The sequence below is a fragment of the Porites lutea genome, chromosome 13 (assembly GCF_958299795.1).
Source record: "Porites lutea chromosome 13, jaPorLute2.1, whole genome shotgun sequence".
Classification (NCBI taxonomy): Eukaryota; Metazoa; Cnidaria; class Anthozoa; order Scleractinia; family Poritidae; genus Porites; species Porites lutea.
In genome coordinates, this window is record NC_133213.1 from 6,586,865 (window position 1) to 6,611,172 (window position 24,308).

At 39.7% G+C, this 24,308-nt stretch overlaps 1 protein-coding gene across 1 annotated transcript in view; it reads right to left on the reverse strand.

Annotated features, from left to right (window-relative positions):
- LOC140922295 (uncharacterized) overlaps positions 1-22,273 on the reverse strand; it is a 32,962-nt gene extending 10,689 nt beyond the window's left edge. The window contains exons 1-17 of the mRNA XM_073372294.1: positions 22,159-22,273; positions 20,874-21,242; positions 18,404-18,519; positions 17,816-17,880; positions 16,732-16,871; positions 15,553-15,722; positions 14,139-14,415; positions 13,294-13,427; positions 11,832-12,037; positions 10,909-11,051; positions 9,759-10,219; positions 7,460-7,627; positions 6,935-7,060; positions 5,518-5,682; positions 4,212-4,457; positions 1,248-2,741; positions 492-728 (exon numbers count right to left, since the gene is read on the reverse strand). Coding sequence (XP_073228395.1) covers positions 492-728; positions 1,248-2,741; positions 4,212-4,457; positions 5,518-5,682; positions 6,935-7,060; positions 7,460-7,627; positions 9,759-10,219; positions 10,909-11,051; positions 11,832-12,037; positions 13,294-13,427; positions 14,139-14,415; positions 15,553-15,722; positions 16,732-16,871; positions 17,816-17,880; positions 18,404-18,519; positions 20,874-21,242; positions 22,159-22,273 — 4,632 coding nt within the window. The remainder of the gene's footprint in view (positions 1-491; positions 729-1,247; positions 2,742-4,211; positions 4,458-5,517; positions 5,683-6,934; positions 7,061-7,459; positions 7,628-9,758; positions 10,220-10,908; positions 11,052-11,831; positions 12,038-13,293; positions 13,428-14,138; positions 14,416-15,552; positions 15,723-16,731; positions 16,872-17,815; positions 17,881-18,403; positions 18,520-20,873; positions 21,243-22,158) is intronic.
- Positions 22,274-24,308: the final 2,035 nt, after the last annotated feature.

The window sequence follows — 24,308 nt, forward strand, 5'->3', positions numbered from 1 at the left end:
AATATTCTATGTTCTGTTGTAAGGCATGCAGATAGCAGCTAGAGCACGAAAGAAGAGTGTGTCTCCCTAAGTCTTGATCGAGTGCTCTAGCCGCTTCCTAAGAGCTTTATGACAGAACAGAGCACAGTCAAGACTTCTTTGTTTGTTTTATGACAAAGAATCCGTTAAATTTCCCACGCATTACTTTCTAATTTTCAAAATAAACTATTGGTAGATGATAGGACAGCTTTAGCGCCGTGTTTAATAATCTAATAAAGCACGCTTTTTCAACGAATCAGAGGGCGCATTATATCTGAACCTTATTATAAAAAACGGTAAGGAATAAGAACTCGGGGAGGAGCCTGCTCCGTATACAATTTTGTTAAGTATTCACTCCCCCCCCTCCCCCCACCCTCGGATAAAAATGCAGAACAAATTAATAGCAATAAATATATGTTATTGCAATTTTAATTTAACTTCAAAGGTAAAATTTGCCTTTTTTTCCGTAATACCTGCTGTTTGTCTCTTCTGTCTGCTCTTCTGGCAAAAATGACGCCCAAAACGTACAAAAGGACGAACACGAACACGGCTATAATGACGCCTACATTGCCAGTCTTCCCCAGGTTGGCAAATCCTAGGGCGACTTCCGCAAAGTCAATTGTGTTGGGTGTCACCAGTAAGTCGCCACCAAACGATGTAAGATGATCGCACAGACATTGCAGTTTTTCGTCATTAGATTCTGGACCAGCCTGTAAACATATAGTAACCGAAAGGTCACAGGTTTCATTCCTATGAGGAGCGCTCAGATTTTTTAATCAAATAATTTCTTCGTAGCAACTGAATGAACATGTTTCTCATATTAAATATAGGATAATCCAGGCCTTCGACCCTTGGCCCTGTAAAAAATAATGAATTGTAATTATCTAAGATATAGGGGATATGCACGGAGTAACAAAATTCCTCCACGAGCGTTGAAAAATATAGCAAGAGTGAGAGCAGCCTAACCGTAACCCTTACCCTAACGGGCTCCAATTTTTTACTCTCTGCCTTCAAAATTATACTGACACATGCATGGAGCACTCAGAGCCCGTTCGCCCAGTATATTCGGCTGCTAAGCAATAATGATTATCAAAAAAAGAATAACAACAACCATCATATAAACAAAGCCAAAATTATGAGAAAACAAACTTATTGGCTCGTGCACATTGCAAGATTTAAGGATCGGAGTGGAAACTTTTAAAGCTATAAAGCGGTAAAGGCAATCTTACCGTACAACCTCTAGTGCTCCATTCTTCGTTGGTCTCATCCCAGAAGAGGCATGTGTAAAGGCTGACTTCGAACGAATAGAGTGCAGACACATTCTCGTCTAGCTCTGGCGGTTCTTCAACAAGCGGCAATGATTCTCCAATTTTGAAAGGAGGGGGCTTCTCTTCGACGACTACACAAAGTCGCTCAGCGGTTTCATCGGAATCTGACGACAGTGATCTACGTTTACGATCACCACCATAGTCTTTCTTGTCCTGCCATAGCCTCCAATAACCCATATATCTGTCCAAAAATGTCTCACATTGGAACCATTTGAACCACCAAAACTTACAGTTTTGATCGTACACATCGTCGCCTTGAAAAGATCTTCCCCATCTTCTCCGTGTTGCCCATCTTAAAACTCTACCTTCCAAAAATCTCCTGGCATTGTCCTCACTATTTTTGTTTACGAGTTTTCTCCAAAATCCAAACTCCTCTAGCCTATCCCAATCAGGCTCATCTTCCCCAAAGTCCAAACTATCTTTCGTTTCCTTGTCTTCCTCAGTGTTAGTATCGTTTGGAGGTATGTAATATTCAATACCCACAAACCACTTGCCTGCTTTTCCAACAGTACTGTTGAAAAAAACCCTGAAAGGATCTTCAAGGCATTTCGCGTAAATGCCATAAAACAATTTGGGTGTCGTCTTGAGGATACTGCGGCACTGCTTAAAACGATCCAAGTGCAACAGGTAGCAAGATAATAAATTCACAGAGTCCTTACAAATTAAGGTGTCGTTTGGGCAAAGAGAAAAGTCGATGAACGCCTTGCATATGTCATTGTTTTCATCTAACGAGGAGTTGAATAGAAATGTCACATCGGGGAGCTCGTCACAAGTGCAATTATCGTACGTAAAGTTATCATATTTGCAAGCGTCAGGACATTCAAACGTTTGCTCTTGTTCATTGGGTAAGGGTGGAGCCGGAGGTGGAGCTGTTACCGTTTCATTCTCTGGTTCCGGGCCACAGCTTGCAGGCAAAAACGGTCTTGTGTAGTTTTCGTCCTTGTATGGTGCGTCCTCCGTTTCCACGCATGTCATAAAATCAGATACAATGCTGCAGTTTTCTTGTCCCGGAAGTACGCAAGACGTGAAATCCGGAATAATGAACTTAAAGTCAAAATGTGTCAAGTTTGGTTTTCTCCCATAACGTAAATATACAGCGAGCATTGTTTCATTAACTGGTTCTATTCGAATGGCAAAAGCAGTGTCGTTGTGTTTGATTTCAAAGGAATGAAACATCATGCTGTCATTTCCTGGGTTAACAAAGTGCACGGCGGCTTTGTTGGTATCATTGTTTTCCCTCCCCGTGGGAATATAGATTTCAATTTGCTTTTCAGTTTTCTCGACTGTTATGGGACTTCCAAATTCGTCCTTGAATGATAAGCTGATTACTGAGGTCGCTGCCTTATGGGTACCATTTTTGGCCCATATAAACGGATTCACATCCGAAAATTGAATCTAAAAAAAAGAAAAAGAAAAAAAGGAGATCATGTGATAAGCTAAGCCACATAAAACAATATGTAGCAAGATAATGGTGAAGCACATCACACATAACAGAGGGTCTCAATGGCGTAATAGCTTTGACGGTCATATCTTAAAGAGCTGTTGACGGTTGATGGTTATTATAATTGAAAATTAAGTGGAAATTAAGTCCAGGTTTTTAAGTAAATATTAACTGCTGTTAATTACAGTAGAAACCCGAAAACTCGAACTCGGACAACTCGAATTCCTCGCTAACTCGAACAAAAATTTATTTTCCTTTCATCAATATTTCTCTGAAATTTACCCCGACAACTCACATTCCCGCTAACTCGAACTGTTTTTCGTTTCCCTTAAGAGTTCGAGTTACCTGGGCTCTATTGTAAATGTTATGTTTTGGAGGTTGTCTTAGCCTTTCACTTTTTCTGTTTTCAGGTATGAGCAAATTGTAAGGTCTTGTAATATCTAGAGAAAGTGTTTTTGAGAACATGGGAACTGGTTTTCCTAGCTTAGAGATCCTTCAGAAGCCAGACGATCAGCTGAAATAGTGAGATTTGAAACAACTCGAAAGTGTCTGAGTTCTTAAAACCCCTGAAGAAAGTTTGTCTTCAAACTAAAATATTGGGCAAATTTATTTAAATATATATTTTTTTGTTTTATTCTTTTGTTTACTTTTTCATTGCCTTGCCGTAAGGATCAGTTTGCCGTTTCATATTTGTCTACAAGTTGTTATTGTACTGATCCAGGTCTACAACTGGGAGATGCGGCACCACTCATTGGTTTGTCGCTGACCCAATCCATCACCTGGAAATTGCGCAATTTTAATTTTCAGTGGACAAAAACCTTGTACCAGAATGATTTAAAGAATATTGCATTCTTTTTTACATTTTTCAAGGGCTAAAGATGTAATAAATCATCTGTAGTAACTCCAAAAAAAAAAATCTAATGGGAGCCCGAGAAAATGAATGTCAAATTTCACAAAAGTACATCTTCCACATGAAATTTTCAGAATTTTACATGTGTAATCCAATTCTTGTACAGGGGTTTTGTCCACTGAAAATTAAAATTAATCAGTTTCCTGGTGGATTCCGTCTTAAACAGTTTGGTAACCATTAGAAACTTCCTATGATTAGAGGGAGAAAAAGAGTGAGAGAGAACTCGCAAAGCTCTGCGCCAACAGCTGAGAAAGAAAGACTTCTTAGGATAAGAACGAGAAAGGTACCCTCGCTTCTGGGATTTGAGCCCGAATAACAAAATTGAAAGCCGATAACTCTTACCGCTGAGTCACAAGTTTATTAAAGACCAAGTTCCTTTTCTCAGTAAGCATTACGCGCTGCGAGCATTAGCGGCCATTTCCTTAATGCCGTAAAATTCGAAATTTCAATTGAAACAATGAAAAGAACAACAACAATGACAACATCTTCTACTACGTACTGCCGACTTACTTACCCTTCTGTCAAGGTATGAACGAGTCGAATCAGACAAGAAGGGAAGATCCGGTAATTTGAATGACCCACCAGTGATGCTCATATCCCGAGTCTTGTTATCCTCGCCACCCACAAGCAGCTTGGCAAGCTGCATACTGAGATGTTTGCTTCGAAATACCGTCGGTTTCTCTCCTGGTATTAGACGCCGGAGGAAGTATCTTCCTATAGTTTCTGAAACGTTCAAGGCCTTCTTGGCGAGGTCCTCAAGCTATCGAAATGAGAGAAGAAGGAGATGTTTTAACAACTGGGGTCGATTAGATAAAACTTTTCCCAGGGCAGCGTGCAAAGAAAGTAGTGTCCGATAGCCCGGGGCTAGTGGATTTTGCTATCGGGCTAGTGAATTCTGTTCTTAACTTGCCCGACGGGCAACTAATGTGTTTTGAGGAATTTGAATAACAAGAACTGTGAAATCAATTCTGCTCATCAAAAAGCTTTTGGGGCTAGTTGAAATGACGTCTGGGCTAGTAAATGCTAGCCTCAGCTTGCCCGAATGGCAAGCTGTAAAACTGATTTTCTTTGCACCCTGCCAGGGTAATTTAAAAGTGTAGCCATTGTTTTCAGACTTTTAAAGCTGATTCGGATAACACGCGACCCGCGTTGTCAAAAACGGTTCTTGTTTTTGGGCTTTTCTTCGAAGTCCATCAAACCGTTACCATAGAATCCAATCCTTGTTTGTCCAATAAAGGCGGCAATAACGATCAGAAGCCCCGTGGGGTACTCCCTATGATGGCCTATACGGGGAGACTCCGCCCGAAAGGGGTACCTTTGTCAGGCTTCAGGTATATGAAAGGGTAGGGATTTTATTAGTTGAAGTACATAAAGTACTTATTCAATTAGGTTCGGCACATAAAAAGTACGGCGTCTGAACCAGGCCTAAACGATGGTTGACTGATTTTTCAGGACTTCAGTATACAGTACAGTGCTATAGCCCTCCCTGGTTTGAATAGGGTCTGAATAGCGTTAATAATAAGACAGTAGTGAGTTTACGCAACAGGACGACAGGAAGAAGAGGACGGCAGAACGCTCGTATGTGACAAACGTGACAAGGCTATTTCTTACGTGTTTTGTCGTGATCTTCACTTAACATCAATGTTTTCTGGTCTTTTACAAAAAGGTCTGTTTAAAGGAAAGTGAATTTTGGCGAAAAGTTATTTCAAACAAAAATATTGTCACGCTTGTCACACAAGGTTTGCCGTCTTCTTCCCTCTCCCGTCCTGTTGCGTAAGTTCACTAATGACACATCAATAAAGCAAGTTTTTGTTACTCACCGCAGTAGCATTCCCTGTGTGGGTATAGACTACCCCACCAAGTACATTGCCAGTCACAGCAACAATCTGCTTACCAGCGTTTTCTACTAAGTCTGTCGTTGCTGTGTTATTTCCTTCTTGTGCCAAAATAGCCGACATTTCTTCGCATGATCCTAAGGACTGCAACTAGAAAGAAGTGTCGTTCTAGTTTGCTTTGTGTAATAAGTCAAGTGACAACGGTGTGATAAGAACGATTATATCTTTATAATCCGAAGGTTGCTCTAATTTTTCAAATGACCGTAAATCCTTTGTTAAGCGCCCCCCGGAGGCTTATTTATGTTAAGCCCATTTGAGGAGGGAGGGGCTTAATAGAGACAGGGGGGCTTATTTAAATTTGAGAGAGGGTTTACTTAGTGTAGAAAAGACGATGCTATCAGTTCTCCATTATGAAAGAGAATTGCAATAGAGGGGTGACATATGTCTTCGTTTGCAGCAATTTCGATTGATTATCAACGGAAACATAGTAAATTCAAATAAGATGATAAAAATGAAAGAATATATTGTATTCTTATGTTAATGTTGAAAAATCCGCTAAGCGTCGGTACTTTTTGATACGGGGATTCAGAAGCTTCCGTACTATCGTGTTCTCCGCAATAGCGAATGTTTCCAAATACGCCATAAGAGTCTCAGGTGGGTTTCTCTATGCTTTAGAGGCCTTTTTGGTCAACTTGGGGTTACCCTAAAAACTATTTATCTGTCGGATGTCTTTAGCTGGCTTTTTCGTCTCATCCGAAAGTGTTAGCTACCCTCGAGGACATGAAGTAGCCTTGCTTTCGTCGTCTTTCATTGTATATATACCGAAAAATTTAGGAGATCTTTTTTTTGAACAATAATCGCAATATCTTGATATTAAAATGTGAAAACACAACATTTGAAAATCGTAGTTAAGCTATTAGAAAATCTCCGAATATTTTAGACTAATGGAGCGTTTATTCAGAAATTTTTAGCCTTTCCTAAGCTTTAGAAATTTCTAGACAATATTTGCTTCTTCGAACAGTTATTTCACAGAATATAATCGCGCTGGGTGCCCCTGGTCTCAAATAAGTTTTCAGTGAAATGTTAATTCGTTTTGTCGAAGATTCAGCTGCCGTACATTTGGGGTGTCTGTAGTAACGATAGTCTCGAAGAACATGAGGTTTCATTCAAATGTCCGTATGTTTTAACAGGGACTTAGGTGCCGTATTTTCGAGGCGTCCGTAATGGCGAGGGTCTGAATTAACGTGCAGTTTTCATTCAAATGTCCGTACGTTTTTCCGGGGATTTAGCCACTACCGCGCTTTCTGAGTGTCCTTAATAGCGAGATGCCTGCACGGTTAGAGTTGACTCACTCAGTGCAATGTATCCAAAAACTAATTTCTCCACACAAATGAACACTTACCCCAGACTGAGGGGTTATCTCCCCTTCTACTTTAGTTGCCTCCACTAAGACGCTGGCTATCTGGTTTACACTTTCAGTGTCATTGATCTTTAACTGTGTTATACTGTTGATAATATTTTGTCGGATCTGAAAAGCAATGTGGTAATGGTTGAAAATAAAACAATAAAAAACAAAAACAAACAAACAAACAGACAAAAAAACACGGAAGTGCCTAGTACTACCGTATTTACGTGCAGTTGGTCTGAGAAGTTTGAACTGACATTTTCAAATTGAATGCTTGATTTCTCATTTCAGGCCGCATTTATATGGAAAAGAATTTTCCCGCTTAGAAGGGCCATCCTGGGTAAGTCCACTTTCCCTACATTTTTCTCACCACTCTCAGTTGGCAAATCTTTGACATGACAAACTGCTTGGCTTGAAGGGTGACCTCCTTAGCCGAAAAAGAGGTAAGAAGGCCGTAATAAAACTAAAAGTATATATGTATATTATTGGTGCCTGATATTTCTGAAACTTTAGCTGGCTTACCTCTGTGTTGTTTGATTGCTGCAGAAAGTCCAAGGTACTTAACACGCTAATGCTCAGTTGAACGGCTCTTTGTTGATCGTTTGCTTTGACATAACCATCAAGAGCACCATTTTCACGAACAAGTTCCGTCAGCTCCTCATCCAGTTCAGATATTGATGGTGGATATACCTGTAAGGCATTGTTCAGTCATAATCCCCACTCCAGATAGTCTCTTTCAGTGTCGTCACGCAACGCTTCTCCCCAGGAGTGTTGCGTAACGACAATAAAAACGGCTGCGAGGGAGACTACACTCCAGAAACTATTAGGGGAATGGATACAAGTTTTCGGCGAAATTATTTCTGGGATAGTTTGGTTGGACAAGAGTAGTTATGGTGGGTTGAAGGTTGCCTTGACGACCATCGGCCAATCATAACTAACACTTGTCCACCCATGACGATCATAGTAATCGATGCACCAAAAGCTTGTAACAATTTCCGCTTATAGTTTCTGGAGAGGGAAATTACTCAAAGCGTTGGTTTTCGGTTTCCTTGGATCGTAATCAGAAGTGAAATAACGTAACAGAAAGCTCTTTTCCAATACACCATATGTGACGCGGTTTCTCAGGGGGCAAACAAGTAAAAAAAAAATTGCCAATACGTGAAATCGCAGTCGAGTTTGTTTATTCTAGAACTTTTCATCTCAAGGCGATACTGCCAGATCATAGGAGTGTTTTCCCATGACGTGTTGGTGGCCATATTGGTGTCCCAAAACAATGAAACGGTGGCTATGTTGGTGTCCCAAGCCAGTCCTTTAGGAGTTGAACTCTTTTCTTATGCAAACGCTTTCTTTTGTCCCAATAAATTTGCATAGATTCTGGCCAGTGAGTGAAAACACTCTTAGACTATTAGACCTATAAGGGTATGGGTGATGATTGTTAATTCTTTACATGAATTAGCGAACGTAGATTTCCTCACAGCAAGCAATTATGACGTAAGACTTGCCGAAACTCGAACTATAGAGCGTTTTCACTCACGTGGCCAGCATCTCTGCAAATTTATTGGAACAAGAAAGCGTTTGCATTAAAAAAGAATTCAACTCCCACAGGATTGTCTTGGGACACCAACATGGCCGGGCTTTCATTGTTTTGGAACACCAATATGGCCACCGTGACGTCATGTGAAAACGCTTTATACATTTTGGAAGACTATCAATAAATCGTCGTCTCGTTTTGTTGAAATAGAGACCTTTAAATTCTAAGACGAGTACGACTACGAGTTCGAGATTTTCGCAGTACTAAGTTGTGCTCACGCGTGAGTCGCGTCAATTTGGGGGGAAAACGTGATAATCGTCAAATATGGAATATGTGAAATATTTTCACTCAATTCCAAAATATCCAAGATTCTTTCTTTGCTTATGAAGATTAGAGAGGTTGTAACTTCATTTATTTTTACAGCAGAGGTTGAATTAAATTACAAAATCAACAATAAGTCTGAAAAATACGTTAATTTATTACATCTAATTCTAGTAAAGTACCCGACCGAAGATACAACGTGACGCCTATGGTAATGTTATCGTGTCTGTTCCAAGCCTGCCAGCAGGGCCTTGATTTTGCTTGCTCAAATTTGGCGTACTTAAGAAAAACTCTGCTTGAATCGAGAAAGATCTTTTTTGAGCGTGCGCGGCATGTTGTTAGGATACGGTCTGAGGCATAGGCCTACTAGCCGTGCGCTTGGTACAGCGGGCTCGGCTATGACCACCGGTTTATCATTTAACGGATGCTCGCACTGAAGTAAACCTGTTTGACGAGAGAAATAAGATTGTATAGTCCAGAAGTGTGGGCTGCGGCGACCAAAAAACCTCGACGCAATTCAGGCATGTGCAGAGCCTCCTTTTCTGCTCCTCATTCAAGAAGATAAAAGGAGGCTCTGCTTGCAATCCGGGTGGTCTCTTCCAAGCCTATGCACGTCGTGGATAAATTAAGGTTTCTGGAAAACTGCCCACCTACCCCTCCCCTAAGTCAGCATTAACACTTACTTCTCACTTAGGGCAAAATGTTGGGTCAGGGGAGGGGTAGGTGGGCAGTTTCCCAGAATCTAAGTAGGCCATTTCCGAGTTCCAAAAATCTCACTTTCAAGGCGAGGCTAAGTGCGAAGCCATTGATATGAAAGTTAGTTTTAATTTTGATGCAAATAAAACTCATTTTCACAACAAAGGTTTCGCACTAAGCCTCGTTTTGAAAGTGAGATGTTTTGGAACTCGGAAATGGCCTATTGATCCCACGTCACAAGGCCTGAAAGTTAGGGACGTGATACATACTTACAATCACTGTAAGGTTGACTTTCGCCGTTGCACCAAGTGAATCTATGATATACACATTTAAATGTAGGTGATATAAATCCAGCTTATCTCCAACCGGTAGACGCAACTTTGAGCTTGTATCAAACACAGCCAAGACGATGTATCCGCTACTTTCATTATTCGACGGTATGTTCACTTTGTATACCAGTGGCGTATCATTATCGTCCCAGTTGTTACATACCAATTCATACAAATCACGGGCAGCTACTCCTGTGTCTCTGTCTATCGCACAAGTACCCCCTACAGGTGGAATGTTGGTGCGGAAATAGTAATAGGCGAACTCTTTGGCGTCGTATATAGTTGTCACTCTAAATTTTATCATATAACTTTTTCTTTTTTCGAGAACGTTTTCCTGTAGCAGCATCGATCTAGAGCTGGAGGTTGTCAATAAGTTACTGTAGAAGTTTTTTGTCGCGTTGTAATCTGTTGGTAAGAAAAAAAAATCAATTTTTCCTTCATCAACATTTCTAATTCCTACGATGAAAACAAAAGTTTCGTCATACACTACAGTTTGAAACCCTCGAGTGCGACCACCTCCTATAATCGACCACCAGTGCTTTGCATTTTGGATGACCATTGACGGGAGTTTCAACTGTTATCAATATTAAAACTGAATGTCAATAACGCTAATTATTATTCATCGAACCTTTTTTGTCGTTCCTGATTGGCTCAAATCCGCCGGCCAATTCGTCACAACCAGCTTGAACTGACCAAATTTGGGGAATAAGGTAATAATTATCGAAACAATAAGATATAAAATATTCATTTGCCACCCATTTTGTGGGTGACAAATTATTCCATAATTTGGGCACGAAAGAGAGGATAATTTTTCGTTACGTCACGCTGCCGGGTAGAAAAATTTCTGAATCTTAACAAACCTTGGTCCTGCAAATGTGGCAAAATAAAAACAAACAAAAGCAAACACCAAAAAAAAAACCACTTTACTGTGCACCATTACACTCAGGAACAAAACAGTAGCCCGCACTTTCCTTGCATCCGTCGACAATGCAAATAACCTCCTCTGTTAAGAGAGAATGTCGAGATCCAGAAATTTTGCTACCATGGTAACCTGACGTCACACTTCTCTTCTCTATTATGGCATTCTATCTTACCCTCCGGTCCCGGGAATGTCTTGTCACTCTCGTACATAAACCATTTGAAGTATAGCGTTCTTGAGCAGTCTGGACCTACACAGTACGCTTCCAGGCCTATACGCTGGCTTATAATAGCATTCGGTTGACAGTTTGAAAAGCAGCTGTAACATAAAAACGAGGTTTTGATGCATCCCTCCAAGTGACCCCAAGTTGTTCAGTGAAAAGGAACTTTGTCAGATATCACGTATACAATGTTACTTTGAAACAATTTGGCCAGCCCAAAAAATGCTAATGAAAGGCCTTGGGTGAAAGGCAAGTGTGAAAGCCTAAGTTAAATTTACCAGGAGTTGTAAGGATCGGCACAGTTCAAAATTAAAGTGGGCAGCCTTTTTGCGCCAGTAGTCTTGAGTTTAATTCCCGGGTGTGACTTCAAATCCTCCTTGCGCGTTCCACCCTATCAGTGTAGCGTTAACAACTTCAAATACTCTTAAAACGGAACAATTATAAAAAGGGGGTGGGGAAGAGGGGGGAAATGAGCACGCCGTCAGCTTAAGGAAGGAGAACTTTACCCTTTACACGGCTCTGACCTTAGTTGTGATGCATTCAAAGGGGCTTTTCAGGAACATATATCTGTCGTAGATTGGGATTCATCACGATGGCAAGCAGTTGAGATTTTGGCAAGCAATTTGAGGAAAGGGTCACCTGATTTGGGCTTTCAAGTTGGAAGCCTTATTGATTTTAAAAATATTCTCCGAAGAGATGTCAGTTTAGAGAACTCTTAACCAAAATTTGTGTTGCCATAAAGTTCTTCCCTGATAATGAAAACACCTTTAAAATACAGTATAAAAATTGTGTGTCTTAAAAATTGCAAAAACCGTTACGAAAGAAAAATTCACGGCATCGAACTTTAAGCCTTGGCTGTTGTTTATTACCTGCCTTACCTGATATTAAATTTTGGTGGTGCCTTGGCAAGAACAATTGTTTGTCTGTAATCGCCCTTCCGATGTCCCTTCTGTACCACCAGTGCCATATAATATGTGTATCCCAGGAGCATAAGACTATTGTCAAATGTTATGGAAATGTTGTTATTGGCTGATATCTTTCCAGGTCCCGTATTGAAGCATCCTCCACCAGGATGGTTAGAAACCTAAAAAATATATTATAAATATATTATATCAGCCTGAAGGTATAGGTTATTGCTTGCCTCCAAATAGTAGTTGACTTCTTTGCATCTTTGGTAATTGATGATGGTGATAATTATGAGATGATGATGATGATGATGATGATGATGAGTTTGAGGATGGTGATCAAGATGCTGAAGACTATGAGAAAAATAATTATGATAATGGTGACGAGTATATAGAAGGATAATTATTATGATGATGACAATAACAATGTGATATGACTTAGCTGATGATAATGTTCATGATTATGATTTATTCACACAGAGATCGCCATTTCCTTTACATGTTAAATGTTGAGCCGTTTACCAAAAAAGAGAAACAGCAGGGCCAAAAAAATTAAACCCGCTATCACGAACGGAATGATAATCTTCCATCTACTATCATGAAAGGTTTTTACAGACATTTTCAAATCGTTTAACGGTCGAAGATAAACGATGATACTATTATTATGATACGATGATACTATTATTATGATATTATTATTAGACTTTATGAAATTTTCATAAGTCTCGTGTCCGAAAGGTTTTAAAAATATCAGCAGTTAACATCATTTGCTATGATCGTTACAAATCTTGACGGGAAAAATGAATAAGAATTAATTAGAAATTGATAAATGAAAAAAAAAAAACTTGGAATGAGCCTTTTTACAAAGGTTTTTCAAATTACAAAACTCGAAGAAATATCGACTCTTAACCTCAAAACCTTTTCTACTTTGTAATTCGTCGAGGTCACGTGTTCTTTTTTAAGTTTTCCACAGACCAGTTAGTTATTGTTATTGGTTTTTAATTTATGGAAGACTCAGGTCCATTTTTCACTAGGAATTCAGTTTCTTCTCTGTTTATAAGGAAATTTCCATTACTTCAGAAAACATGATAAAAAAAAGAACAAACAAACAAACGCCACGGTAACCTCGCTTTTGGCCTTGGATAAATCTTAATATCTAGCCGGATTTTTGAAAACGTTACCGCCAAATAGGCTTCTTCGGTTTTTTTCGGCTAAAGTAGGCATTATAAAAAAAGTAAGAATGCAACCACTGCTTTTTTCGCTTCTCCTCCTTTGTTCCTCCTCGCTCTTTCTTTTTCTCTTTTTCTTGGCGCTTCGCTCGTGAAAACCGAGAAACTTGCCTTTTGGCCCTTTTCCACTCAAAAGAGTGGAAATTTCGTTTTCAAAAAAAAAAAAAAAAAATCGGCTAGATATCAAAGATAATAAATCGTCACACCTCATTTCCATCTGGGGCTGTTGGGTTTGATCCGTCGGGGTACACCTTGTTTAAAATACCGAGATCGTTCAAATCCGGGGACGAGTCTCCACTTTTCCAGCAAACCCAGGTGAAATTCATGTTGTCATAATTACCTGTGAAAAACAAACAGCAACGACAAACAATTGACTGACAAACTATATTGCCCGATTAACACAGACACACGATACTTCAAGCCCCGCAGATATCGGGGGGGGGGGGGGGGGGCACTCAATATATCCTTGGGTGGGGAGGTGCGGCTCGGCTCCTCATACCCTGACCCTGTTTCAGACAAAAATCGCTGGTTTTCCTACCCTGTTTAAGACAGAATTCCGATTTCTGATGTGCCTGGTATCAATGCCAAAGTCAAAAGAAGTCAATATTAATTAACATTAGAGCTTGTAAAAATTTTACTGTTGATCCTCCAAGAAAAGATACCCAGTTTAAGACAAAAATCCCGAAAAACATGCCCTGGCTGGCCGCACGTCCCCATTAAGCCCTTACAAGGGAGTACCCCCCCCCCCCCCCCAATGGGCCGCAGATATCCTCAAGCTTGGCTGACCCTGTCGTTTATCACCGAGGCGAGTGCATAGCCCTAGGCGAAGGGTCTCCCCAGCGATTGCTGCCCCCGCATTTTACTGTTAAGGCGAGTGCAAAAGCACTTCCTTGACGACAGATCCTCCGTACATATGTGGTGGCTAAAATAGTTTAGTACACTGACCGAATGAAATGGCTGTGCACATGAGTACGTTACTGGCCATTTCCCTGTGTTTTGTGTGTACTACTCTTGTGTCTTAGTTTCGTTCAATATTATCCTCACGGCCTACCTTTCTCCCCATAAAAGTCGGGGTCGTAGGAGTCTGAACCGTCCAGCGTCATGCTTCGTTTTTCTATATATACAGCATAAGAACCTTGAGATATATAGGCATACAAAGGACCTTCAACGATCTTAAGGAAACCGTAGTCGTAGCCAATCTGTCGTGGATTTGTTTGGCTCTGGGCTGTGAACTGTACAAAGTAGAGTCCATATAGCAAAGTCCGTGCGCTGAGATACCATGATTCACTCGTACTCATAGTTGTGCTGGCGTTTATTGTTACATTGTCCTAAAATAAACATGTGTAAAAAATTTAGGTTATATAATGAATGAATGAATGAATGAATGAATGAATGAATGACTGACTGACTGACTGACTGACTGACTGACTGACTGACTGACTGAACGAACGAACGAACGAACGAACGAACGAACGAACGAACGAACGAACGAACGAACGAACGAACGAACGAACGAATGAATGAATGAATGAAATTTATTTTGGCAATATGGTTGCATTTAAGGGTAATGTTGCGGGCAAGTCAGGCTTCATTAGTTACGTCAATTCTCCACAAGCATTATTGGAGGCCCGAAAGTAAATGCATCGTCTTTTAGATTCTACTCATTTCTTATAAAGTTTTGAACAGTTTAGCACACAAGTTCTTGGTTATCGTGTAGACAGGTTGTTAGTTAAAACCCAACGTATGGCGTCGTTTCCTTGATTTAAATCGGGTCGCCTGAGCGGTTGGCGAGCACTCTCGCTACTGCCGCAACCTTTTTCTCTTCCCACTTATCAGGTCAATTCTCATTATAATATACAGATTTAGCCAAGGTCAAAAGCGAAGCTTCAGTGAGATTTTTAAAGAAGTAATTCGACTTTGCACACAAGAGATAACTGCATTTCTCTTAGAAAATAACGAACTTCAATTGAAAACCAATAACTGGTCAGCGGAAAGCTTAAAAAACGCATCACGTCAACGAACTGTAAACCTGAGCCCGTGGTACAGTCACGTGGTACTGGTCAACCGATAACCTTTCTTAACAGCTGTAAATCGACCATAACATGGATGTCCAGTATCAAGTCAACCAAAGACTGTATACCCTAGAATCCAAGCAAGTAAGTTTGGCATTTCACATCCGTTTACATGAGTGGGCGAATGTACGTACGTGCGAATGATTTTGTCCCAACCAGACTGCATAGATTGGACTTAATTACCCATGGTGCTCCACTGCGCACACTTCGCGTGCGGGAGCTCCGCTATATTCAAGAGTTACCTATAAAAGGCGTGTGTGTTTTGGGAAAGATCAAGTCACTCGTAACTTATTTCTTTGTATATATACCCCAAGATAATAATGAGAATGTGTTTTGCTCTGTTCACAGAACGTAGCTATATAGTAATAACTAAATTAATGATTAGACACTGACCGATTCTAGAAGATAGAATTCCCACTTGTAACTCTTAGAATATGAACAGTAGAAGTAGCTGTCTCCATGAATGTAATGAGTGTCAGCTTTCCTGTAAACAGTGGGAGACTTGTAGCTTGTAGAAAATGAAATGTAAGCATTAACATAAGGATTGTTTGAATAACACCGTCCTGTAGATAGCAAAAGAATGAATATGTGTTAATGCTTTTAGCTTTAACGTTGGTGTAGAGGCGTAAATCGGCAAATTTTTCTGCAGCATAAAGCACCCAGGGGAGCGGATGATACCATCAACAGAGACATATTCCCTTTCAGCAAATAATTTACCGAGGAATTGCTTCCCACAAAATAGTAGCTAGATTTATGCAGCTGGTACTAAAGAAAACAAACAAACATTTTATAGAAACAAAACTAACGCAAAAAGGAATAATAGCAGTGGAGGATCCAGTGGAAAATCCAGGGGAGGAGCCCGGGGGGCCCGCCTTCCCCCTCTTATTTTTAGACCAAACTGAGACCTGAAGGGTCGATGAACAATTTTGGAGACCCCACCCCTCCCTTCCCCTTCTTTACCTTATCTCAACCTTAACCCTAACCCAAAACCTGATCCAAGGAAAGGGCCCGGGGGGGCCGCCCCTTACTTTTAGACCAAACCGAGGCCGAAGGATCGAATTTTTTTTTTGTTGAAACCAGGCCCCCCCCCCCCCCCCCCCCCTTATCTAAGGGTCTGGATGACCGACTCCCTCACCCGTTATCTCAAGGTGTCAGGATGCGGCTCTGCTGGTAGCTCTGAAGGGTGACTGTTAATTTTTTTCCAATTTTGACGGTTGACGGATATATTTTAGAGGTTTTGATAGTTGACGGTTATTAATTGGAAATTTAGTCCAAAAGTTAAAATAAATAACAAATTCTTTATGAATTGAAAGAAAATGTTGTGTTTTGGAGGTTGCCTTGGCCTTTCTATTAAAAACTTTTGAAATATTTTTATACATAAGTAGGTTGTAAGGCATTGTAATGTCTAGTGTTTTTGAGAACATGGGAACTAGCAAATTCAAGTTCAGAAGTTCTTCAGAAGCTAGAATCCGGTGAAGAACAGCTGAAATAGTTAGATTTGAAATACCTGAAAACTTTTTGACTGTTAATCTTCATCTGCATTTTTGAACGGTAGTTTTTGCTGACACGTACCTCTTTTTTGTTGCACCTCGATGATTTCGGCTTCAAACCCCGAAGGAGTTTGTCCAATCAGCTGCTCAGCAATGTGGCCAATGTCCTGAAAGCTCGTCGGAAAAAGGTAGTGTGCGACCGATGTAGAGGGTGTCTCAGGTCTTAAAGATAAAACAAAAAGGGAATATTATCCCCTTCCTACAATAAATAAATACATCGGTAAACACAGTAATTTCACGTGCTCACTAAAGGTTCTAACAAATTTGATTGCCTAATTAAGGAGATGCTCTTTATAAGAAAACTCAAACCATCCCTAAACGTGCAGGCGGACTCGATTCGCGCAAAGGCATTCACTTGAAGAACTTGTGATCCTTTGTTATTATGCTAATTTGTAGAGACTATAGTAACTAATTCACATTCGCATAAAAGCCACCTTATGCCTTTTGATGGATAAGTTATGGGTGAAAAATTTTGCATAAGGCATAGGGTAGGCTGATAGAGAAAATTTGCCAGCGCCGCTGAAGGGGAGGAGGGTGGGGAAACTTGCTTGCCCGTTGTAGAGTAGACTTGCGAGAAGACGGCGAATTTGTTTGCTAGGGCGTATAAAAGGCCTAGGGAATTTCCCTGGGGACCGTAAAGGAGCAATAGACTGCTTCCCGAGGGAGCACGCAGTAATCTAGTCGATTAAATCGTCACGCGGCGGCTTTTATACGAATGAGAATAGAAATCAAATCTTCGCACTACTCATTCATTTTTCCTTGAGAATGGTGTCATGATGATACCGAAACGTCGGCTTTTAACGTTAATATTCGCTTGCTTATGTTTTAAAACACAGTAATACAAAGTAAATATTTTGACCGTTAATTCTCAATTATAAGTCACGTGACAAAAATTTGAACGTCTAAAATATCTCTTATTGCTAAGGCCATTAAGCTACATTATATTAGTAGTCCAATTTTCAGGATCATAGATAGAAGCAAACCGTTCTAAATAGAATTTTATCAAAATATGCATATTTAATTAGATAGTCGTGCCTTAAATGGCCTGAGGATCGTAAATTTGTCCAGTGCCGTACGAACCATAATCCTAAATATAATGAACTCACCTGAACCACTGAAGTGTAAATGTGCCAACGCCACAAATCTTCTGTGTGTCTAGCATCTCTACAAGCTGCAAACAATTAACGAGACGTTTATGTTACAGTCAACCTGCGAATACAGCCTTCTCTCCTCGCTCTTTAACTAGCAGTATTTTAAAGTTCATTTTTGTTGTTTGAAACGTTTGATGTAGTGCTTGGGAAACACATTTGTTGAACAGAAAGTTATCATTCTGTCACTGACGAGTAATTTCGCAGGTTTCACAGCAAGTAAGGACACGCAACTGACTTTTTAAACAAATGAACTGGACAACCGTGAAAGAGCCTCCTTAAAGAGAATTCTAATAGTCAGGCGTGTCTTAGTTTGAGTGAGGAGACGACTTTTTCTGGTTTTTCTTTTCTTTACACTCTTCAAGTGGAAGCAGCCGGACCAGAAATGTGGCTGCCTTGGCAAGCTAGGCCTATCCAGCGTGATCAGCTTGTTCCAAAACAGTGCACAAAGACGTAATAATGGGACTAATGCCAATTTTTTTCGAAATGTTTTATTTTCATAAGTGCATAAGTGCCCTAATCGTCAAATAAGAAAAAGCAACTTACCCAAGAAGAAATGATGCCGTTTACACTCACGTAATCTGGGGAGCTTGCGTCAAACATGTCAAAGTAAGTTGTGAAATTGTTGTTTTGGATCCTGATCCATATCATGACGTCGTAGTCTGTAATTGGTTAAAAAAATGTTAAAGGGGCTTTACGGTTGGTTTTTGGAGGAAATGATGTTGATTTAGGAAGGAAATAAATTAGGGTAGAAAAGGTATACACATAAACCAGTTAGTCCGCTAATGGGATCAGAGGCAACTTTTTCTTTGGTGGACTATCTAGTAATTGTCTACTTATTATTCACTTCATATTTCAATTTTTAACAACCCCCAAATCCAATGTTTTCCCATTTTCCCAAAATTTTAAACATCTGCCCAAATAATTATTGAATTAAGGACTGTGACTTAATTGAGTCATTTTTTTAGATTGAATGAAATCTTGGCTAGATATTTAAGAAAAAGGGTGGAAATCAACGAAAATAATGCTTTAACCGTACTGCCCTTTAATAGTCATTCAAGAGAGGTCACGAGGTAAACCTCACGCCGATTCCTTTAGTAAATCGTTGCCGCTCGTACTATCTAGCTTACGAACGCAGGCGTATTCCGGTCGTCGCTTCTCTCTCGACCCAAAAAGTAACGTCCGCTAACCCGAGCCTCTCAGACGTTATTAGCCAATCACAGTTTAGCTCGTAAAAACCAAGAACTACCTCACGAGAACTCACGCCCGATCGTTTCTTTTTGGGTGGAGAGAAGCGACGACCATCTATTATCAAACAGACTAATTTTGAATGATTATTAGCAGACTTCATACTTAACTCCGAGGCAGACGGGGATTAAACAACAGGAATTGACTACTACTCATGATAATTTCACATTTCTTTAGTATACTCTTCAGCATCGATCCAGCGACTCGCCACCATGGGACCACTATAAAATCGCACTGTTTAGAGCTTATAAAACCTAAAAACTGTCATACCCAGTATTTGTTTTATGCTATTTCAATCTTGAGAATTTTTATTTATTTATTCATTTAGGAAAATTCACTTACAAACAAAACTAACAAAAACAAAGACGAGAGCCGCAAAACAAACACAGCGACGAGTATTCAATTTTAAGTGTGCCCTTGGGAAAATTTTGAACTGAATTTTTGCATGATTTTGTATGACTATATATTAAGTTTTCAGACTTTAATCTCATAATTTTGGCATGATATAAATCTCGTGACCTGGAACAAAATCGAGTCATCAATTTAGTTCTACTCTACTTCTAGACGCTCTGGGGTGGGATAGGTTGATGAGACAAAAGCTCAAGGCCATCATGATATTTCAGTTCTTTACATTACCTTTCTTCGATGTATCTCCACGAAATGTTTCGCAAAATTCAATTAATGCTTATTGTCATTTAAGAAACTCAGTAAGTTGCAAACTTGCATTGCTTAAGGTGGCTGAACACAGTTTTGTCAGTTCGTGAGTATATTTCATTTGCCAAACCATAGCTAGAGAAAGATTGCAACTCACAAGCTGAAACTTGGCAAGTGAAAAATAAAATGATGAAAGATTTTAATTGACAGGTAAAATGTGACATTTTCATAGTTTCTATGGCAACATGAACGACTGAATACAACCTTCAAATTTTACTTTTGTTCAGTTTACATAAAATCCGCTCATAAGATTTTCCTATAAACTTGCACACAGCTTACAATAACTTATTATTAACATTTGAAACTTAGGGCCTGTTTGCATGGAGGTGGGGGACCCCAGGTAGGTGTGGTAACCTGCTTAGGTGGGGGTAAAAAAAATAACCCTCCTTTACATGCAATCTTACAACCCCGCCATCCCGGGGTGCACTTTCTCTAGTTTATTGAATGGTCGCTAAGCGTCTTCTACACTCCCTTGTTACTCTTGCTGCAACCTTCAGAGCAATGGCTTTGTTAACTTTAATAATGATGCAAAGCCACCGCCAAAGTGAATTTTGCGCGAATTTGATGTATCACGAATCCGACCCCGACCAGGCGGGTTACCCCACCTTGAAACGTTTACATGGCAAAATTTGACCTCGGCTGAAAGGGCAACCCGGTCTGGTAGACCGGGCTACCCGCCTTGGCGGATCACCCCACCTATCATGCAAACATGATCAAATAAAATTAGAGATTATATGGACAGGCGGGTTACCCCACCTAAGCGAGTTACCTTACTTCTTTTTCACCAGAAAAATTAACAAGGACATTTTTGAACAAGGGGGCTAAGTCCTCTTCCGATGTCAAAATGATGAAACGTCTAACATTTGACAAATTGTTCTCGTCACTACGACACTTTCGCTTAAATCCAACGTAGAATTACGACGCCTACCACGTTTTCTCGCCAAAACAACCCTGGCTCACGTGCGCGCACTACGTAGTATAGAGAAAATCTTATTGGTTCTCATATTGGTCCCCGTCTTAGAATCTAAAGGTCTCTACTGATACACTTTCTTACCGTAGTCAAAAGTGTAGACGTTCATCTTTGTAGAGCTACCATATCCGTTTCCACATTTCGTCAAGTAATAGTAGCACCTACTGGAATAATACCAAGAATAGTAGTAGTAGTAGCAATACTGTTTGGTTGTCCTCTCATAGCCGTAGTAAGAGTAATCACTCGTTGTCCAGGAGGATCGGCATTCCCCATTATCGAACAAAGCGAAGTATTTATAGCCCCTGCCTATGGCAGCCTTTGCACACGTTGTTACTTTGTTGCTTCTAGAGGAGTAGACAGGTTGCAAAGCAATATCTTGTCCTTCAATGGATGGCACTCGTGGAATGTAACTACTGGATGTCTTGTAGCAATAGTAACTTCTGTAATAATACACTAGTAAATAATAATGAAAAAAATTGTTAATTCAAGTTCAGGAATAAGAGTAATGGGATTCCATAGAGAGGGAATCTCAGGGCGTTGGTCGGGATATATGAATTCTTTAGTTGCCCCACTCTTAACACCATCTGGAATGAGTGCGATTTGCATCTCAGGAGTCCAATCAAAAAGCGGGTTCGGCTGGTCAGTACAGTTTTGGCCTTTATATAACCATTTTGTAGACTTTGTAGAGGCGTATGTACGCAAGCTAGTCTATATACATTAGTCAATATGGATACTATGAAAAAATAGCAATAAGGCAGTGTGTAATCAAATGGTGACGAAATTTGGGGATAATTTCACGCGCGTTTTGTCCAAATCCTAATAATTTCTCTCTCCTTTTGGACAAAACGCAAGTGATTTTATTCTCCAATTTCACGAGCATCATTTGATTACCTTTAATATTATGGGTGACGAATTGCGTTCGCAATTGTGGATTTTTAACATGTTAATCCTGGTTTTATTGATTGAAAACTCCCCGCTCTTAAAGGTTTAGTCTAAGAGCTTAAATTTGGCTTAAGTTAAGAATTTTCAGAACGTTTCGACAAAATACCTGTTAGACTCCTTCTTGATGCGCTTTTCGTGTGTTTAGGTTTTTAATGCCTTGAAATCTTCATTAAAAACATTTGAAAAATTCGTCGCCATCTTGGTACTGAGGCTTACGGAAGGTTGCCAAGGGAATTTTGTAATTTCAAGTGCGAAATTATAAATTAAAGCTGAAATTGCGCGCCAGAATTAAGGAGTAATTTGTCACCCATGACATAATAATAATTTTATAGGTTGATTAATTGTAATGAGCAAGCCCAGTATATTTGAAAAGGTGTTTGATTGATGCTTTGTGGAGAAACAGCCTCGTTAGCCGATCCGCACTTACCGTAGGACGTTTGAACTTTTAAAGAGCAGTTCCACGTTGATTCAACAGTTGGTAAATATTTGAAGAAAAGTAACCACAATGAAAGCGTTATCGGCCAAACAGGTACAGTCGCCATTTAAAAGAGTCCTACATAGGAATGATATAAAGCATGTCAAAGTTAAAATGTGGAAAGAATGGTTAGCTTAACGCAAAAAAAAAAAAGGCAAACAAAATCATGTTTACTAATCAGTGCAAAACAAATTCATTTCACTCTGATGATAACTAGAACCATCCAGTTATTTTGATCAATTTCATTTTCATTTGCAAAGGCAAACAAAATCATGTCTACTAATCAGAGCAAAACAAATTCATTTCACTCTTATGATAACTAGAACCATTCAGTTATTTTGATCAGTTTCATTTTCATGGCACTTAGGTAATCAACAATATTAGCATTATGCTTCATCTTTACCGATCTTCCTTTAGCTCACTTAATATCAGCTCAACTTCTTAATTTCACCGAAAAAATTATTGCTGCCGAAGAAGAGTTTTCATGGTCGGGGAGGGCACTTTTTAAGCTTAATCATATTAATGGACTGATAATAAAACTGAAACGAGACTCGGTTCACTCGGTGAATCTGCTTCATATATGCTGTCTATAGATAGCCATTACGACTCCAGAAGGAGGATCTCAGGAGGAGGTTATCCCTATATTAATATCTCTTAGGGTTCTATCTAGGGTATTTGAGGGGTAAAAGCTTCCCCCCAAAATGCCAGCTTCCCCCCAAAAAATATCGGAGCTAAGTGTAACATTGTCAGAACGTGATCACGACTTAAATATAAAATAAAATACCAATGTAACATTTCTCAAAATTGGGACTCAGTGAATCTTCTTCATATATGCTGTCTATCGGTAGCCATTACGACTCCGTAAGGAGGATCGTAGGAGGTTATCCCTATATTAATATCTCTCCTTACCGGATAATCCACCCAGCGCGCCCAGGAAAGGTTGGTCACACCACCACCAGGGCCTACGTCCTCTACTCTTTTCGAACAGTGCCGGGTTCTTTTACTTCCCACAAAAACCAGATAGGTGAAAGTGCTTTGAGACGGGACCTCCCTCTTTTTTTTTCGTCCTTATCGGAAAAGACTAGAAAGTCTAACGGTTTGCAGATGTTATTGCAAGGGCAGGAGTTTCTTTTCAGTTGTTTAAATACCCTTAGTGTTGTTCCGGCCAGGGTTTGAACCCGCGACTTCCCGCTCAGATTACAGACAGGCGCTCTCCCAAATGAACTAATCAGGCGGTAGTCTACCTTGTAAGTAGAGCCATTATCTAGATTTTGAAGTTTAACATTGTTTCACGCCACCCTACTCCGGAACAAAGTCGTGGGGTGGCAGCTAAGAAGTCAGGAAGTACTTGTAAAATTCGCTGAAACCAGTACAATGACATTTGATAGTCTCAGCCAAAAAAATATATCCTGAAAAATACAGTCAGTATTTGTTTTTACGCTTTGTGTGCAATATTTTTCCATGAAGCTCAAAAACGAGGCAACACAAAGGAACTAATTAGCCGTTTTTCTATATCGCTGCAGGTCATTTCCTTGTCAATAACATTCCTTTCAGTTGCAACTTATACCTTCGTTTTCGCTCTGAAACACATGCAATACAGATGAAGATATCTATTTAGAAATTCTTCTTTAAGGCTATATTATTGACAGCTCTTTTCTAAGAATATTGGAATTTGAGGCAACATTGCTCAGACACATACTATATACTTCGCAAAATTTTGGCAGCTAAAAAGACGTTTAATTTCGGTATTTTTTTTCTTTACTATTTTTTGCTGATTCACCCAATTAGCTGTTTTTTTTATATGTCGCTGCGTGTCGTTTCAAAAACAGTTTTCAGGTGCAATTAATGCCACCTTTCCTCCATAAAATAGATGTAATAGAGTACCACAAATAGTTTTGTTTTTTCAAGACGACAGAAAACAAAAACTTTTTCACATCGTTTTCCGGCAGTTGCAATGCAACAAAATTTAACAAAAATACCAATAAATATGAAAAACGAAGGTTATTAACCAACTTTTAAAACTTCTTAAGGTAAACTTAATAACTTTTAGGCCCATTGTACTATCTTGGAACTGTTTCACGCCTTCTTTCAAGCCAGTCCAG